The sequence below is a fragment of the Idiotropiscis lumnitzeri genome, chromosome 5 (genome assembly GCF_059441095.1).
Source record: "Idiotropiscis lumnitzeri isolate Australia: NSW breed Sydney's pygmy pipehorse chromosome 5, RoL_Ilum_1.0, whole genome shotgun sequence".
Classification (NCBI taxonomy): Eukaryota; Metazoa; Chordata; class Actinopteri; order Syngnathiformes; family Syngnathidae; genus Idiotropiscis; species Idiotropiscis lumnitzeri.
Genome location: NC_142395.1, coordinates 26,769,676 through 26,789,649, shown reverse-complemented (window position 1 = coordinate 26,789,649; position 19,974 = coordinate 26,769,676). Strand labels below are relative to the sequence as shown.

The window sequence follows — 19,974 nt, the reverse complement described above, 5'->3', positions numbered from 1 at the left end:
TGGCCTGGACCCGTTTTATGCCTCTGAAATGCCTGCATGTTAATACTCCCATGGTAACGCTCAGTCACCGATTGGCTGCCGCGCAGTGAGCGGCCTTTTCAGCCACATTACTTCTTATTGAGTTACAGAGCCCCCACGGTTGCAAATACCACAAATTTAATTGATCCGCTCTATAAAAATCACGACCGCTGTGAAAGATCCGTTACTTGGATTTCTTTATTTATATATTCACTCCATTTTCCCACCTTGCCGAGAGAGCCACGGCATGAGACACGGGGAAATTAGGTTTATGCTGCACCACACATAAAGGAAAAGGATGCAGGGAAGGAATTAGAGACTTTCAAAATGAGATCAATGGTTTTAACAATCTATCAAAGACGGAGTTCCACGGGAATCAGCTTATTGCCGCAAGCCAAAAATCAACATTTAAAACAGCAGGTACAGAGTCCGTTCACAAGTGAAGTTTGTAGGGGCAGTGATAGATCGATTATCGGCCGGGTCGGTTATCGGCGCCGATATTTGTCATTTTGCCAATTATCGGCCTCAACCTTTTTTTTTTAACTTTCAAAGCTGAAAAATTAAAAGCCGGTTTATTTTGGCTCGCTGCAGCACACTTTTCTTTCTCTTTGCTGTGCTCGTGGCCCTGCCGGCAGAAGCAGATTCTCCCGCCCACGTCACTATATGATTGGTTCCTTGTAGCTGCCAATCAGCAGTAAGTTGCCCGTTTGCTTTTTCACCTCGAGTCACACGCAGAGGTCCCGCGAGCAGAGCATTTTACGAGTGAAGCTTCAAATGTGCTTCATGAACTAGTTGTAGTATTTTTGGACTCCAGTAGATGGCACTCTCGGTTCAATATTGGGCTGAAGGCACACTGACTTGCCAGTTTTTAAACCCTTTAATTAAAGCAACAGTGCCATCTAGAGGACTCCAAAATACAACAACTGGTTCATGAAGCAAATTTGAAGCTCCATCACTACATTTTACCCCTTTTTTTTTTTTCAACTAATCAATATCGGCTTCAAATATCAGTTATGGACCTCCATGACTAACTAATAATTGGTATCTGTACCGGCCCTGAAAACAGAATATCCGTCTATCATTAGTTAGAAATTCTGAGGTAGCATCATAATAAATACCAGATCTGATCAAATCATTGGTCGGAATTCTGCATCTCTGTGCCATTCTCGGTGTTGACAGGTCACGTAGGGCCGGACTCACATTGAGCGACACAGCCGAATGCGACTGAAGTGCATTCCGATAAAAAATTGCTTCACCTCAAATGATCATGTGAAGTCGTTGCCAAATTCCACAATGAGCCATTTTGGTTCATTTCAGTCGTGTCGCTCCGTATGTGACACTGCCGTGTTTTGATATGATATCATTTTTAATGAAGTTGAGTATGTATATGAAAAGTTTTCCTGCCCTGACTTTCACCTATCATACACATAATCCTCCCGCGACTACCGACGATCGGTAAAAGGGATTGAACACTGGAACACTGGTCTTAACTCGGCTCTAAAAATGTGATAAAGAGAGAAATGGTGGGCAAATTCGGAAGTAATCCAACCAACAGCGTGTATCCCCGCTGATTTCACAATTCCCAGCAACTATTGTGCGTGTTACACCGCAGAGCAAAATGCGCGTACTTGAGCCCGTCCAACTTCTTGTGCTGCATGTAGAAGCGTCAATTTCCGAGACCGAAAACAGTTTTGAGTTGCCAGTATTGCTGCGTCATTTTCATGTTTTCGAACTACTTCATAAGTTTCAGCTCCGTTTCTGCCTTCAATTGCAACAAGATTTGGGTTCGATAAGGGAAATAGTTGGCGGTAGAATATGGAATTAGTGTTCAAACTCTTGCCTAAAATGAATACTAATTAACGAGAGGAGAGACGACTTGAAGAAATGGGGAATGGGGCAATTAACGAAAGCCTGGAGCAACTTTACAGAGGACGAGGCTTCCAGTCTTCCTAATTAAATTCTCTCTCAGACACCTGGCCTTTCACCTCCTCCTCTATTTCTCTCATCTCCCATGCGGCTGTCACAAAGAGGGGCATCGCTTAAGCTTTGTGCAACTCGATTTTATGTGCAAAGTACAAAAATCTTTTTTGTTTGTTTTTTTTCATGGCCAAACTCTCTCGCCTGCCAATGACAGAGGTAATGAGCCGCGGTAGAAAGGATGCTCGGCACCACAAGACCAGTGGGCCAACTCTTGTTCGCTCACCTCAGCTTGTAACTTTTTGAGTTATTTGAATCGAATTTTCTTAACTGGACACTCGATCAGTTCACGTCCCGAGAGAGACTTTGTAGTTTCGTGCAAGCATTCATACACAAGGATGCAATCGCAAGCCGTACGACGACGAGGCAATGAAATGTTAAAGGGGAAGTCAACCCTAAAAGTTTTCTTTACGAAAATATGTTCTCTACAGGCCCGCTAGTCAAAATATGATCATTCTGATTAATATTCCGTTTGCAGAACATGAGTTAAGCAGTAAAATCCACCCGTTTTTAGCCATCTCAGAGGGCGGCCATTTTGTCAACTGAGAAGTACATCACAGATGCGTAAGGATCAGATAATGACCAATTATGGCCCAGAAAACAGGTGAGTCGACGACAACTCCCCAAAAAAGTTTAAGTCTAATTTTCTCAAATTTCATCGACGAAAACTCAAAAAGATTTAAGTCTGTTTTAGTTAAAAATTGCATACAAGGTTTCCACCCAACAGCAAAGACTTTCTGATCGACGACTAAGGATTATGCATGACAAACAGATAGTGGTAAAAGTGGAATCAATGCTCATTGCTCCAAAATAAACCGAGAACCAAAACATTTTATTGAATTAATATTTTAACCGAGAAACACTGAGTGTCATCGTTTCGTTTTTGTCACGAAAAAAGAGGGCGTTAACGAAATATTTTCCTCATCGTCATTGTTAACGAAAACAACAGTGTCGTGAAGGCACGTCCAACATTGTATCGCGATGCATTTTTGAGGGTTGACTTCCCCTTTAATGATTTGGTGGGACTTACAGCTTGAACTCATTTACTGCCATTGACGTCTTTAGCCGTCAATGGCAGCAAATGAGTTCAGTAAATTAGCCTGTTGTGCCCCAATTTGGCAGAATTCTAAACAGCTCGCTCATGAAAATATTTTTAAATACAAGCAGCCGAGAAAACATTCACTTGGTTGTGTAATTTTAAATTTGATGGATAGGCAGCCACTCGAGAGACCCACCTATTTGCATCCAAGAAATTAAAGTAACTTTTATGTCATCGGTCCCCTTTAAAGTAAGCCACAAAAAAAAGGAAAAACATATTTTGCCCGAAGCACGCTCATTTTTTTTTTTTTTTTTGTCATTTTTCCTTTTGATCTGAATTTTAATTCATTACGGGTTCATTGGCACAATTTGTGATTAATCTATTTTTAGAGCGTTAACACTGATTATCTTAATGAACAATTTTAGGGTTAATTGCAGTGAGCGTACTTGATAGAATAAGGGCATCGCTTTCATGAAGAAAACGTTTTGACGAAAGAAAAATATTTAGATTACATATCAGAAGGGTTTCCTTGAGCTGTGTGGTTTTTTTTTTAATCAATTGTTTGAAGTAAGTTGCAATACTGACACTCTTACTGTCACGTTTAATCACCTGAGCATTTTCTGAACACAGACAATAAATAAAAGGAAGACAAGAGTTTATCGTTTTCTCTTGAGCTGTTTTTTTTTTTTTTAATCAATTGTTAGAAGTGAGTTGCGACACTCTTACAAAGTTACTCTATGACACCATGTTATTAAATGTTATTTCCCCCCAAAAGCTAGTAAATGCCTTGGAAGTTGGCACTCGGGTAACCTACCTTTACTCGTGAGAATCTACAATAAATGAAATATAAATTATCTCTGATAAAAAAATTAATTTAAATAAATAAATTAATTTAAAAAAAAAGGTGTTTCTTATTTATTTATTTATTTTGGGGGGGGAGTACTGTATTATTCTCGACCGGCCTTGTTTAAAATTAAGACGACAGACTAAATGTCAAGGATGCTCATAAATACCAAATTAGCATTAATGTTAAAGTAACGCATACGTAAGGCGCAAGAAGAGAAACAACAGCAGCAAACAAAAAAATGTGCACTTGTGATTGTAATAACTCAATACCCGAGTTGGACCAACAAAGGTCCTCCTGCACACCCTAGTGGATAAACCACAACAATGTTTTTAAAGGAATACATCAGGGAATATGCTTGCCATTTAGCTCCTTGTTAGCAACAGAAAGTTGTGGGGGGGAAAAAAATTTAAAAAATCGGCAATTGGACTATCAAAAGTTTAGAAGTCAAATTAAGTCCACCTGTAAAGGTGCAATCCTAAAAGTTCAAACTAAAGTCCCTATTTCTTGTGACCACTCTATATATTCCCCTGAAAAAAAAAAAAAAAAAGATTATTTAAATATAAAATGCTTCACATTCATTAACAGTGTTCCAAGTCATGCAGGCAGGAGGAAGTTTAAAATTCAGTGGCGTCAGATACTTGATGAATTGGAAGCAAGGACAGCTCGGCTGGGTCGCTGTGCCCCAGGTTGGCCCTGACTGGAGCGGACCCAGCCTTCATAGAAAGGTGCGCCGTCTAATCTGGCCTCATTTTATGCCTCTTTAACCGTGACCAATGTATTTAAATGGCTGTTTCTTTGACAGATGCTCAATTCAAATCATTCCTCACTGGGAATTTGTAGGAGTGATATTAAAAGTCCTTCGGGCCAGGCAGCCTGAAGAGAACATTGGAACATCAAAAGGCCAAAGACTTCAAAAACTTTGGCTAATGATGCTAGGCTAGCACCGCTCCGGGGACGAGGAGGGCTTCAACTTTGTCCAACATACCCCTAACTGTGAGGGGAAAAAAAAAAAAAAAACCCTCCTCTCTTTTAAAAGAGAGATTTAGCTGCTGACCGAAATTCTACTTGCTCTGCATTCAGATGTGATTTCGCTCGAGATTCATGATGTATTCCTCCCCTATCTCTCAATCCGCAGGGGAGCAGTCCTGGGAAACATGTGCCATCTTATCCAACACATCTTCACATGCTCTCACCAAATGTATACAAGAAGAAAAACACAATGGAAGACATGAACTTGCACTCTTGCAATCTGCACGAGGGACTTTATCCTCAAATGCTTAAAAGTCGTTTGCAACTGAAAGAGCTGCAGCGCCGACGTAAGACCACAGAGTGTGTTGTAAGACAGGTGGAGGTAGACAGAAAGTCAGACGGACACGTGAGGAAATTAGCAGCTGGCAACATTCAATTGTAAGCCTGATGGCAGGCGACAGTCGTAATTATGTAATAACAAACCAGCAGTGACCCTACTTACGAGTTTATTAGAATAGATTTAAATTTGGATACAACGCCGCTCCCAGTTCAAGTTTACTGGCAAACTTAACAAAACAAATAGTCAGAAAGCTTTGCCTTAGGTAGTCAGTTTATCTTAATGTATCGCAAAATGCCATAGACGTGCTAACAAATCGCATCAGAGGGGGCTGCGTTTCAAAACTTGAATATTTGAAGACAAACGGTGGAGCAACACATGTAGACTGACAATATAACGATACTCACGGGCATATTTTTTATTTATTTTTTTTATGTGTGCCAGACACTTATTGCAACTAAGCAATTTCAATCAAGAGACACCACAGAGGAGTCTAATCCAAGATTTGAAATTTCTTACTGATTCCTTCACTCCGGTACGTTTTGGAAATCAAAAAAATATATCTTTGTTTTTTTTGTTGTTTTTTTTTTTTTTTTAAATCTGCTGAAACGTTATTTTGGCAGTTTTACCTTTTCGAATAACTTGTAAGTCGTCGAGCCTCCTATGTGCATCGTCGTTGTAAACAACTAACCACAGATATGCCCCAAAACTAAACCTAAGTTTCCCCCTGAAGAAAAATGCATTAAAATAAATTCGTCTTGATGAAAACCTTGAAACATTAACCTTGAACAGCTGTCCTCAAGAACTGCAGGGTCTGCCCTCCGAATTATAAGCCAACAGCCCTGTTAGCCGCATGCCGCATGCGTTTAATTTCCAACATCTGCCGGCTTCACGCTTCTGTGCTTTCCATTCCCGCTGCACATTCTTCACAATTCCAGTAGCTTCCTTCTCCCGCATTTGCAAATGTTGTTGATGGTGGAAACGGTCCATGTTTACTTTGAATCCCCGGTCATTTGCGAGCTGGTTGGAATTACCTGCAGCTGCTCACTTTTGCTGCCTATATTCTTAAAAAAAAAGAAAAATGACCGACCATTGTAAAGTAAATTGTTAGCAGTAGTAGAACTTCATTTATGCAGCCTTTGCCAAACCAACTATTGCAGTTCAACGGTTCACTCATCATCAAGCACTCACGTCGTTTACAAAACTGCTCTTTCCGATTTCAGTTTGTTTGTAAATTCTTATGACAGAAGCATGAAATAATGTTAAGCATTTACAAGTGGCTACAACGTTTGGGGAAGAAAAAGAAATTGAGATTTATTTCGCGTAATTTCTGAACTATAGAGCGCCCCTAGTGGTGAAAGAAAAATTGCGTTAGCAGTATGGTTCAAAATCTCAGAAAAAAGTAGCGACTTTTAGTCCGGAAAATACGTCATCTCCTGACTCAAACTATTTACTTTGCAGAACTTCTTGTATGTCCAACACAAATTAGACATGTAATATTACCAAAATAAAAAAAAATAAAAATACAAAGCATTTTAAGTGTATGTTCCATAAACGGGCAAAAATGTGAAGCAACATCTATATTTAATCACCACATACTCCGAACAGACTTCCAATGGCGAGAGGGGGGTTGAAAGAAAAAGAAACTTAAGGAGCGGTCGACTGCTGTTCGCCTGAGGACCTCATCGTCTGCTCTCACTTGCTCTCTATGGCAGCAGCGGAAAAGCAAATTTTACACCGTCTGGGACACAAATTGGTATTGCGAACTCTGGTTACTATAATTTAATTAAGAGACACTTCTGTCAAGTCGAGGAAGACATCTGAGCATTATGAAGTTTGACTGACAGACAGACATAAAAGTGTTAGCAATTTCACTACATGCTGGTCATGAGTGGAAAACTTCAGAGGCTCGGCTAGAGGCTTTGAATTGCTCCAACGCCACGCTCGCTGGTGACTTGAAGTAGAACCTTAAGAATGGAATCAAGTTACTAAATTGTCAGCTTTGAACTTCAAAGATCATGTGACAACATCTACAAACACAAGTCAGGAGTTGAAAGTGAACATCTTTGAAGAAAACACTCAGTTTTATTCTATTTTTTTTTTTAGCCAAAACATACGGTATTTTCCTTATTCACTTGACAACTCCTTTGTAAGCTAAAGCCGGAAGAAAGTCAAATCAAACAATGCCAGAATGTCGCTAAGTTCAATAGTTTGGATTGTATGAGACAAATTTGAAACATAGGAAAGAGTATCTGAAGTCAGTAAAACGTGGACACATTCATTTTAAATTGTTAGGCTAATCGGCTAGCATAAAATATACCAAAGCACATGCTAACAAAAATGGTGGTTGTTCTTTATGTCTGTGTAGATTCTTCGTCGAGTTAGTCGTCAAAAGCTTCAATCAAGATTCCTCGAGTAGGTTCATTTTTGTGCGTGTTTTTATTTTTTTAATAATTTCCAAAACTAGCCACAGCCATTACGCTAGCATGGATACATTTTTCTGTTCAAACTATTTTTACATTTTACGTAGCAAAGTCTTGCCAGAGAAAACTGTGATGAAAAAAAAAAAAGCTAAGTAAGGAATTTGCTTGATTTTTTTGTTTGTTTCTTTTTAAGTTCAAATATAACATGATTATACAATAACAGTTTTCAAGTCAGGCTACCATTACCATAGACTGGCCATCAGGGATGCGGCAGTAATTCTCTAAATTACAAGGCATCATAGTACCACTGGTGTTATTTCAAGGTAGAATAACTACAAATTACTGCATTACAGCCCTTTAATTGACTTTTTCCACAAGGTGCCCTTTTTTTGGGGGGGGACTAAATTGAAATTCAAACAAAAGGGCAAGATTCTCTCATTTGGCACTTGAATCTTTGTGCGTGAAAGGAGATCATATGTTATATAGCCCTGATCGTAAATTTACAACCTCTTAACAGACTATACGGAATCATTGTGCTCTTCAAAATGTCAAGGGCAGGTGTCTGAGGTGTTAATGGCAATAGTAAAACAAGACAGAGAGGTCAGAGACATTTTTGACAGTGTACGTAGCACACAACATATTAGCCGGGGATATGCTGGACGTGGAGAATTTATACTTGTGGGGAGACGTAAGCTGTAAACATGGAAGAAATGTCCATTTTGATTAAGCCATAAAAATGAATGAGGTCAAACAATGACAATACATCATTGTCGTAATTAGGTCGGCGCGCGAAAACGAGATGTGTTTAATTGCACTTCCGATACACGCGATGTCGAAGAAATACATGACTGCTCACCTGCCGTTTAATGATCACTGTACATCATTTTGGACTAATCGCTGTGCTGCGTCATTATTTTTATTCCATTTTTAATGCAGGCTCCCTTTGATTGGTCAAATGGAGTCAAACGTCCCGAGTAATTACGGTAAAATAGAAGCGACGTGACGAGCCGCGCTAAAGAAACAAATTCCACAGTGCAAGCAATAATAAATACATGTAGATAAAAATAAAAGTAGTGAAAGGAAAGTTGATCGATGTAACGGAGTAAAAGTAGTATTTCTTCATGACAAACATACGCAAGTTAAAATAAAAAGTACGTTGCACTGAAACCGTATTTTTCTGAACTCTTTAAAAAAACTAAATAAATAAATGAGTTGTTTACTGCATGTACAAAACGATTTTGTACTGTGAATGCACAAAAAGGTGCATGAAAGGATTCTTTAAACAGTGCCCTTTTAACACGGCAACAAATTTGCTAATTAAAACAGAACAGACCCAAGAGAAAAAAAATAAATAAAAAAATAAATCAAGCTTTATTTAGCGTATTTTCTCAACTATAGAGCGCCCCCTACTGGTGAAAGAAAAATCCACAGAAAAGCTGCACTGTTATATAAACCACATGGTTCAAAATCTAGGAAAAAAAAGTCGCAGCTTATAGTCCGGAAAATACGGTAATCCGTTATACCAAAAATTTACTGAAGTCATTGGAAATGTAGCCGTGACAATTAAGGCTGAGAAGTTAATCCAATTCAAATTGATATCGAGAATGCAATTTGTGGGCAAAAAAAAAAAATGCTCTTGGAAAAGGATTTTTTTTTTTTTGCGTCGAGGTACATTTCATTTGATGTATTTATTTATATTGTGTCAAGATTCCGTTCTAAAGAGATGTCGTCCACGTTTACATCTCATGAACCTAATCTTATTCATGACCAAGTAAATTATGACGCAATACTTTCTAGGATAGAATTTTGGGAAGTTGTCATCGTGAGCGCTTGAAAGACTCAGTTTCATAAATCAGCAAATTCTATTTGAAGTCGATGAATAAACTGTTGTTATATTCATCCATGTTTCATTTGTCTTTTTTTTGCTATTGCAAGCCTAACCTTCAAGGCCAAAACATTTTTCTATAATAAATCAGCTTATTGCAAACGAAATTAATTTAGCCATTCGATTATTTGTCACAATTGTTCAGCCTTAGTTTCTACCCGCTGCTGCCTCTCACAAAGAAAACCAACCGGCTGCAAAAGTGATAGGTCACAGGAAATAAATGGATGTAAAAGTATAGCTTCTATTCACGACTATCTTGTATTCGCGTTCATAATTAAATTTTCCCAAATGGGACTAATGCTCTATAAAATGCCGGTACATAAAATGGCTGCACAGCTAGGAAGAAAAATTGAAGTACTTAAAAGTTAATTTGACCAAAATGTTGGATTTTTTTTTTTTTTTAATTTCACTGAACATGAATATAATAACGGCAGGGGGGGTAAATGTGTTGCATGTCTTCCACTTATTGTAGCTCGTTCGTCAAGGCTACATTTTCTAAGACGCTAATGAGAAGGGATGAAAGAAAGCCAACCATGAAAATGGCTCCATGTTTCCATTTGCTTCGGCTCGCCTCGTGGATGGTTTTTATTAATTTCATTTAATTATCCCACACTGCTTTTTTTATGTTTTTTTGGGTTTTTTTTTTACACAGAGCCATGTCTGCTCTCCTTTCACGACGTGATCTCATTTAATTTAATAAAGCCTCATTTGAGTGAGAAGTTGATTAAAGAAATTAAGCTCCAGTGGTCATCGCAGCTGCCGTTCGTCCCAATTTCATAAAAACTTCCGATATTTCCCATTATGAACATGTCAAGCAGAAATGATCACCACAGGACATGTTCCACATAATGTCGGTAACTGCAAACGCCAATAAAGGGGAGATTACATTTAAACACGGCGAGTGGCAGCATGAACGGAAGACATTTCACTTTCTTTTTTTTTTTTTTTTTTGTCCATGCGGCCAGTCACGTAAACCTGATGTTACCTTTTTGCTTTGTCCTCCTTACTTCCAACAGCAGATTTTGCTGCCGAAAGCTCTTCCGAAGACATTTTCCTATAGGTCTACCTTTTTAGGTTGAACGATGACGCTGATTTGTAGTGACAGGGAAATGAAGCTTCAAATTTGCTTCATGAACCGGCTGCTGTATTTTTAAGTCCTGTAGATGGCACTGTTGCTTTAAAGAAAGGATTTGAAAAATTTTCAATTCAGCGTGCTTTCAGCACAATGTTGAACAGAGAGTGCCATCTAGAGGAGTCCAAAAATACTACAAGTGGTTCATGAAGCAGATTTGAAGCTTCATTTCCCCATCACTACTGATTCTCAGAAATGAGGAAACATCCCAGATTACTGCCCTCTGCTTGCTTTTGCCGTAATTGCAACAAAAGTAATTACGGAGACTCTTTGAACTCCACCCTCGTTACCCCCCCCCCCCCGCCCCAAGTTATCCCATCTATGGTTGCAACATAAACAAAACAAATTAAAAGCAAGATGCAATATCTACAGTGCGACGTACAGTTAAATAGCTTATTACCGGTAGCTGGGGAGACAATTAACGGCTGAAAATGATAGCGGAGATCTAGTGGCAGTTTTGAAAGCATAAGTTATTGATTTGGAAATGAAAACCTGTGCTCTTCAAGGTTACAGCCAGCTCGGCCTCATTACTGCTCTGTCCTTGAGAGTCCCGCACCAGCGTGGAGAGGACCGCTTTAATGAAGGTGAATTTAATGGGATTTAATGTAGCTGGGGGCAATGGAGCGACGGAGATATGGTTTTAACAAAGAGCAAGGGACCAAGGGTACAGCCAAGAGAGCAGTCATTTCCCTTTCTTTCACTTATATTTATATTTTTTTTTTTTCACATTCGGCCAGGCGGAGTAAAACCACAGCATATTGTCGACGAAGAAAGCCACGAGTTGGAGTTTGACGACAGTACAGGCTTGGAGCTTTTCATCTTTTCAGGGGCATTATTCAGAGTATAATTTTTGTCAGTCTATCGTCCAAAAATGACATTCAAGCTTGTATTCATCCGACAATAACACATTTCCCCACATCTTTTGGGGATATCTTGGTAAGGTCCAAAGAGACCAAGGTTGAACTTTTTGGCCATAATTCCAAAATATCCGATATGCAAATGAAGTGGAAATGAAGGTGATATCCGCGGCGACGGTTCATTCCTCCGTCATTATAGACACCAAAAAAAAAAAAAAAAAAAAGTCAGGAAAATCCTACTAGAACAGCGAAACTTTGGGGTTAATCAGATGCATTTTAAACGGCGGCCGGTGTGTGCTGACATCCATTTACCACAAGTTTATATGGGATTTGTTCATTCTAAACAAAGCAACACGCCAGTTATAAGTTTGAACGTCAATATAGTTGTGTTTTATGTTGTAATGTTTTAAAGTGTAAAAAAAAAAAAATGCAATAAATAAAATATATATATATAATCAATTTAATTAATAAATTGTCCATCAATTAATGGGGTTTTTTTTCGTGCGTGTCCCTTTGGGGAAATTCAGCAGAAAAAGTACAAACATATGAATGTTGCAAAAATAAATAAATAAATATATATATATATATATATATATATAAATATAAATAAATAAATAATGTACATGTAATTCAAATAAAAAATAAAATAGATGCACAAACAGACAATCTGTCAACGAAACATAACCTTTCTGAGAGACAGTAAAGATTTGACAGGGAGTGGACTTTAGTGTGACGATAAAAAAGGGACTTTAATTTCGCAAACATCTTTTGGAGGGCGCTGCAAAAATCTGATTTCATGTTAGTCAAGTCTATTCACACTTTCTTTTTTTGCTTCTCTGGTTTAGCCATGCTAGCATATGCCTTGGACTTCAGGACAAGCACTTTCATATTCATAACCCGCTTCTGATATTCGACGCATTTTGCTCCCAGACTCTTCAGCAACAAGCCCACCATCACCTGGCTGTGCCCTTTAGCTTGACGTGAATAACATGTACTTTGTGCAAATAACATTAAATGGACGGACACTAATGTCTCATGAATCTGGCAGCTCCTCAAAAAAGAAACAAAAAATAAATAAATAAATAAAAATTTTCCTACCTTGTCTTGAAGTCTTTGCCGAATCATTTTCTTGTTGTTGTTTTTCCTTTCCGCTTCCGAAAGCCTTCCAGAAAGCTGAGCAGGTTGCTAATTTGCAAACAGTAACAGAGGGAAAAGATATGATTAAAGACGTGAAAGCCACGATATAATAATATCTGTCGAAGTACTTAGTAATCACAGAGGAATGACTCATTACGATTTTTTCCTTCTTCTGAAAAGCTCGTCTGATCGTTGTTTTTATTCCACTCGTTTAGTCACTTCAACAAGCATATAAGATGATTTGCCCTTGAATAAGCACTCGTATAAAGAAAGGAAGCATATGACCGTTAATGAACCACTACAACATACACTGCCGCGTTTTCAATGACCAGATTTCCTGGAATAGCTAATGAGAAAATATTGCTTTTTTTTTTAAACGTGCCAGGTTGAGTGGATTTTAAGTTGCATGGTTAGAAGAACGTTTCCAATTTGAGTGGTATGACTTAAACCGACATGAAAATATATACCGTATTTCCCAGACTATAAACCGCAACTTTTTTCCTAGATTTTGAACCTGGCAGCTAATACAAAGTTGCGGCTTGTCTGTGGATTTTTCTTTCACCAGTAAGGGGCGCTCTATAGTTTAGAAAATACACAATCATTTTTTTTTTTTCTTGGCTCTGTTCTGTTTTAATTAGCAAAGCTGTTGCCGTGTTAAAATAAACTGTTTAGGTACCTTTATGTGCATTCACAGAACAAAATTGTTCTGTACATGCAGTAAATTACTCATTTTTTTCAACACAGAAAACAAAACTGCGGCTTATAGTCTGGTGCGGCTTGTGGATGATGTTTTTTATTTTATTTATTTTTTTTTTTACGGTGCATATACACATTTTAAAATCAAACTGCTCATTCTGCTACATTTTTCATCCAAAGAATTGCAGTTGAGTGGTGCCTCAGTCGGAACACTAGGGGGCACTATTTAAAACGAGTACAGTAATAGGAGTGAGAACAAACTAAACTGTTTCTTGACAATACAACACGTTTTAAAACAAAAACATGAAAGTACAAGTGAGGTGACACCACATCACACGTTCGCTTACTTCTCTTTATCGATATGTCCGGCCGCTACCAGCCCGCCACAGTTTTCGCTGCTTGGGCCACAACCAAGCAGCACGTTGCAGAACACGCGTAAAATATTGATGTGTATTATACGTGTGTTTTTTGGCATACGGAGTCCAGTGCAGACGTATGTATCTTCACTATTACGGGTACAATTTTTTTTTTTTTTTTTTTTTGATAATGGAGACAGTTGACAAATCACATTCCAATGTTTTCAAAGTCTTCATTTTATAAATTAAGCAAAAACGTAGTTTTAATTTATTTGACTGACTAGCATGACTTTGACATAGATCGCCACCTTTCCCATTAAAATAGTCATCTTTACTGGTAAACGGACAAGAGGATTGTTGTCAAAAGCAGTTAGTTTCTAAAAGAAGAGCTAAAACCTTGTGATGGCTATAAAAACAAAGCACATTGTGCTCACATCTGCTTTTGCCATCAACTTTCATTGGAGCTGTCCGTCATCCCTAAAACTTGACTAATGTGAAAGTTCGGCAACAAGTGGTTTTAATTAAACAGTTTCGCAGAGGAAAAAATACTTGAACAATCTTCTTCTTTTTATTCACGCCGCAGCCATGGACACACTTCATAAGCAACAGCAAATTGTGTACAAGTCAAAAGGTCCATTTCTTATTCTGAGCTGATATGGACGCCACTTCAAACTGTTATTGATCCTGACGCACACAATCTTCAACCGCTCTGATGATGTTGGCTGTGCCATTAACGCAACAAGAAGAAGAAGAAGAAAAAAAAAAAAGAAGCACTTGAAACAGATGGGAAGCATGTGAAGATATCTGAAGTGGAGCCCACGAAGAACTACTATATTAATTCCGACAAGAAAAGCGGCATACAGGCCCCCGCACTTGATCCATTGTTGAACTTCTGTTAGTGGTGAACTGTTCAACCCAAAGTCTCAGATTACTTAATTGACACCACTTGAAGTAATTCCAAGTTCAAGATCACGAGTACTCAAAATATATCATGAAAGGCTTTGATGTCTCAAATTTGTTGTACGTGCGCACAAGAATCTCACAAGGGCGACCAAAGTTTAAAACAAAAAAAAAAAAAACAGAACAGGTCACCACAAAAGAAAGAAAAGACGTGCTCAATGCCACTTAATATGAACAGAAATCATCAAGCAAACTGGCGCTTTTCACAGCAACCAAACTCTGAGCAGTGACCTTCGAGGAAGAGCACCTGGTTGCCTAGCAACATACCTCCCGGGACAGCACCTCCGAGACTCGCCAGCCGAGAAAAAGAATTCCTAACAAATGACAAATCTATCACCTGACGGTCCATATTGTCAGATTGTCCTATATTGTGGTCCCAATTCCCCTCTCACATGACCGTGACGTCACATCCAGCCCGACAAGCTCATCGTGATATCCCAGTACCAAGTAGAAGAAAGATTGATAAATTGAAAGCGAATGAATGATCAGTCGAAGTGCTGCTGTAAAACTCATCCAAGTATCGCTTTAAAGCATTTATTTGATATCGCTCATATGAAGCATTTATTACTTATTAATTATTGTTTATTGTTTTGTTACGCCCCGCCTAGCAAGAAAAACGCCCCCCCCACCACCCACTCTCCACCGCAACTATAAATAATAGCATTTTCGTTGCAAAACAAACCTACACCGTGGAGTTAATACTCGCTGCGCACAATGAGCAAGGAGAGCGCCACTGCCAACTACTGGAGTGGAGGTGCAATTACACTTTATTGTAGTGCGACGGGAAAAAAAGCATGTTCCCCAGGGTCACACACGCCCCCCTCAGCATCACACCGCACCCCCCCCCCCCAGGGGGGCCCGCCCCACTATGAACCATGTGGCTAATACAACAGTGCGGCTTTTCTGTGGATTTTTCTTTCACCACAAGGGGCGCTCTACAGTTCAGAAAATACGCTAAATAAATCTGGATTTTTTTTCTCTGACTGTTTTGTTTTAATTAGAAAAATTGTTGCCGTGTTAATAGTCACAGTTTTAAGAATCGGCTGGGGGGGGAATCCGTTAATTTTTCCCAAGAGTAGGCTGCTTTTATTGTCAATTTAGATTCGGCAATGAATACATTGGACTATCTGATGCCGAAACGTGTTGCGAAATCTGCCGAGGGCCAAAGTTCACAGTGTTGCATGTTGCGAGCCATTCTGTCCCTCTCATCTGGTTGTGTAGCTGTAAGCCTCGCTAAGTCTGCGTCTCTGCTTTGCCGCTAACATAATCCATCCCTCGGTACCGCTCTAAAGATTGAGTTTGGGAGCGGCAAAGACAAAGCACTTGTCACCCGCGGAAGGCTCAAATGTATCCATCTGGAAAAGACATGGGAACAAAAGAGGCTTCAGGGGCAACTTGAGGTTCTCTACCTCCAAATGGCTCCCAGGCTTGCTGGGGACTGTGACAGGGCCTCTCCTGGTGAACCAGCCTCCATGATGAATGACCACCTCTCCGCTCTTTATCGCCACACTAAATCAAGCGCTTACCCGGCTTTTATGGCCAATTTTTGCTGCTTTGTTTGACTTTCCCCCTCATTTTTTTGAATGCAACTCCAAAGGCTAGTGGATTCAATCTTGGAGAGTGTGCAATGTTCAAGTGGAGATTCGAGATCTGCCGCGCTTGTTTCGATCGACGGATTGTTCTTATGTTCAAAAATTAAACGTGCCTAGAGACTATTTAAGTGGATTTATTTTATTTCTGTATTTTGCTCTCGGAGTGCAGACAGTGACATGGTGAATGTAATTCTGGCAACGTCTAAATTATTTATGTGAGGGGGGGGGTCACACTTGGACTTGGTTGGCCGGCGAGACTGACAGGCAGGCTGAGGAAGAAGGTTGAAGAAAAGACGTCTTTCTCTTTCTCTCTACGAAGACGTAATCACATTATGAGCACACAATAAGGGCTTGCCTTCCTTTTCTTTTTTTTTTCTAAACCGGAAGTGCACCCCAAAATGAGACACCATTTAAATTGGAGGCATAAACATAGATGTAATATTATTTTATAAGCCATTAAATTCTCAGAAAAAAAATTGTTTGGGATGAAATATCAAGTATGGAAATGATAATGAGAGAGAAATATTCTAACATGGAAAATTAGATCTAAGAAGCATGTCATCACGTTTATTGATATTATTTTCCTCAAAACATCGTCGTAGAGCCATTTGTGAAATTTAGTAGGATCAATAATATTTCGATACAATGCCAACGGAACAGAGCGTTTAATACTTGATGACGTTTGGTGTCGTATGGCAGAATTCCATGTACTATGTCGCCCCCTAGTGGCCATATATAGTTCTCAAGTATAAATGATACAGTATACTATACAAGTTTATTTCTATCGATGCTCATGTAACATAAAGATAATCAACTGTAACAGCATCCAGTCATAATCTAGTAAATATTCGGAAAGAGATTAAAATTCGCAAGTCCCTCATCGTGCAGTAAAACGCCTCATATGTTTTGTTTGCTGTGGCAAGCAGGACGATCAATGTTCAAGAGCGATCCCACCCCCACCACATCACCTTATTTGATAGAATTAAGCTGCTGTGCAGAGTAACCTATTTGGCAGTCATCTTGGCACTTGGTGTTTTTTGTGACCTATCAATCAACCAAGCAAAGCTGACGTGTGCTCGGCAGTGGGGGGGCGCGGGGGCTGGGGCTAGGAAGGGGGGGGGGTCTGACCTGCGGCCCAGCATGCCATTCAAGGAGGAGTGCTGCTCACCCAGGAAATCCCATTACATCAAAGTATGATGGATATCGGGCTCCATGCAGCTCATATGCGGGCTGACATATAATTTGTTTTAAATTTGTAAAAAATGGTGTGTCCACATTCACTTTTATGCCTGTCGTTCATTTTTTCCACATTTCTGTCCTAATCTAGACTGAATGAGAGGTGACAGCGAGAGGACTCATCTGTCTCTCATTGTGCTACTGTCTTGACTATAAAAATGCTGAGTCGCTCGTTTTAAATGAATAACTGGTAGATTTCATAACACTTAATTTTCCATCCTGTTTTTGACTCTCATTCATGTTAGGGATAATCGCTCATGTCGCCTTCCTGACAATGTGGGTTAGATTGGATCCGACAAAGAATAGGTGGCACTTACAATGGATTGGGGTGACAGATGAATAATGTTTTGAAATTGTTTTTGCTACCTTCTAAGTCAGTGATTCCGTGCTCAGTTGCATTTACGTTCAGGGAAGAACTTGCACATACAGTTGTGCCTTGAGGTACACACGTGACCCGACTATCAGTTTGATTATTGATTTATTGATTTATTTTGCTTCAACACAATGCAAAACACCATATGTACGGGCTAACAATAAGCATCTATGCGACAATATTAAACCCATACAACAGAGGATATCTAAATAAAATGGGTGCAGCAACACAGATAGACAATATAGCAAGATAATTAATATTACAACTTGTACATTCGTGACACATGGTTCTGTCTTATACAGGCAAGCACACAGAACAGAATGAGCAGAACAAAATGTGTTGAACGGCAAAGAGTGACAAAAACGGTTTCATTATATTTAATTCTGTCAATACTGTATGTTAAACTTAATTGGCAACAAACTCTCAGTGAAATTGAGTAGAATTCTACACCACTGCAAAGTGAACCAGATTGGTCGCGACATATCAAGTTCAGAAAGGTGCACAAAGTCAAAAAGAAGGAAGATATGTTCGGAATATCGACTCCATTGTGAGCTAATGTCAGTTGGGGTGTTTGAAATGAGGTAGGACAGAATTGAATATATTATCCCAAAACTAAAGCAAAGGTTAATCAGCCACTGGCCACACGGTTATTAAAAGGTCTCTCACTTTATCACTGTCGTGCCTACAATTGATTGCACGGGAAAGAATAACACCATAAACGGTTTTAGTTAAATTGGAGAAAGAGACATTCAAGTATGCAATCTTTGTTCTTATCTTATAGATGACATTTTGTTTCATAATGAACTCAGCGATGGTATTTTGTCAAAAACCTCTCAGTGTGACACCACTGCCAACTACTTCCACAGGGCAACCCACGGGAGATCTTCAGGTTGAGGACATTCTCGCGAATGTAAGTGCACACCCTAGTGGGGAAGTTGCTATATTACATCTATTCAGTCCCCAAAAGAGAAATTTAGTTGTTTTTTTTTCCTCAGTAGCTTTGATACAGTTCTCAAATCAGAGTTGAATTTCTCAAAACTACTTTGTCTCAATTGTGCGTATTTAGAATGGGCCTTCAGTGGGGAATTAACAGAGTTTATCCACGCATTATTATTATTATTATGGTTATATTTTTATTATTTATTTATTTAATTTTGTATTAATATTTTATTTGTATAATTATTTGATTATTATTATTATTTATTCATTTTTAAGGCCACCACTTTATATTACCACACACTCACACACGCGCACACACACAAAATATTTCTTTAAAAAAAAAACGTTTAAAAATTTAACAATTTGAATCGGTGCGTCATATCACGGCCGATTTTCCTTTTCAAATTGTTTTTATTATACCTCTAGACGGACGGACAGACATATAGATAGATAGATACAGAGCTCATTCTGACAAAACAAATATACATTTTATCTGACAATTGCGAATAGCTTTTATAATGGGCCAAATTCAAAGTCAATTTCCAAAACGGTGACAGGCTGGTGGTTCCCCTCAATCGATAGCCACACTAATCTTTTTAGCTCCATTTTCTGATTGAATTTCCCTTGTACTTCTCTGGTTCTAATTAGTGCTGCAGTTGAATTAGACCATTGAGTTGCCACTTCACGGCAAAATGAAGAAGCTTCACCAACAGACCTCTCCTCCAATCCAGATCACTGCGAGGCAAATGGATTCTAATCTCTTTTAATTCAATCAAACTGATCTTTGACCACAGAAAACATTTCCTAGTTAAATTGTAATCCCTAGCTGCTTCATTTTCCTCAACTAAGCATGCAATTTACATACTTTTATTGCCCGAGGTATCAACAGTATGAGCATCAGTGCGGGAAGACTGCTCCCTCAGTGTGCTTTTAAGCAGACACAATCTGGCAGCAATCAAGCATTGCTCGATGCAATTTGGAGCAACATAGATGGAGGCTTGATTTCAAACTGTAAAGAGACTTGTGGATTTTGGATTGCCCCCTGACATCCAAGTGCTTCCATTTAAATGAGTTTTCTCTTCTTCTTCCCCGTGTAATCACGAGCAGTGTTTCTTGGGGACACTCACATTTCTAGCTATTGCTATGCTTTTATCATCACCACCATCATCATCATCATGATCACCTCTACTCGGAACAGACG

General features: G+C 39.0%; 1 protein-coding gene across 3 annotated transcripts in view; it reads right to left on the bottom strand.

Moving 5' to 3' along the window:
* LOC148337510 (uncharacterized) overlaps positions 1-19,974 on the bottom strand; it is a 47,538-nt gene that overhangs the window by 26,418 nt on the left and 1,146 nt on the right. For all 3 annotated transcript variants that reach the window (XM_088296701.1, XM_088296702.1, XM_088296703.1), the window contains exon 2: positions 12,583-12,669. In XM_088296701.1, coding sequence (XP_088152827.1) covers positions 12,583-12,669 — 87 coding nt within the window. The remainder of the gene's footprint in view (positions 1-12,582; positions 12,670-19,974) is intronic.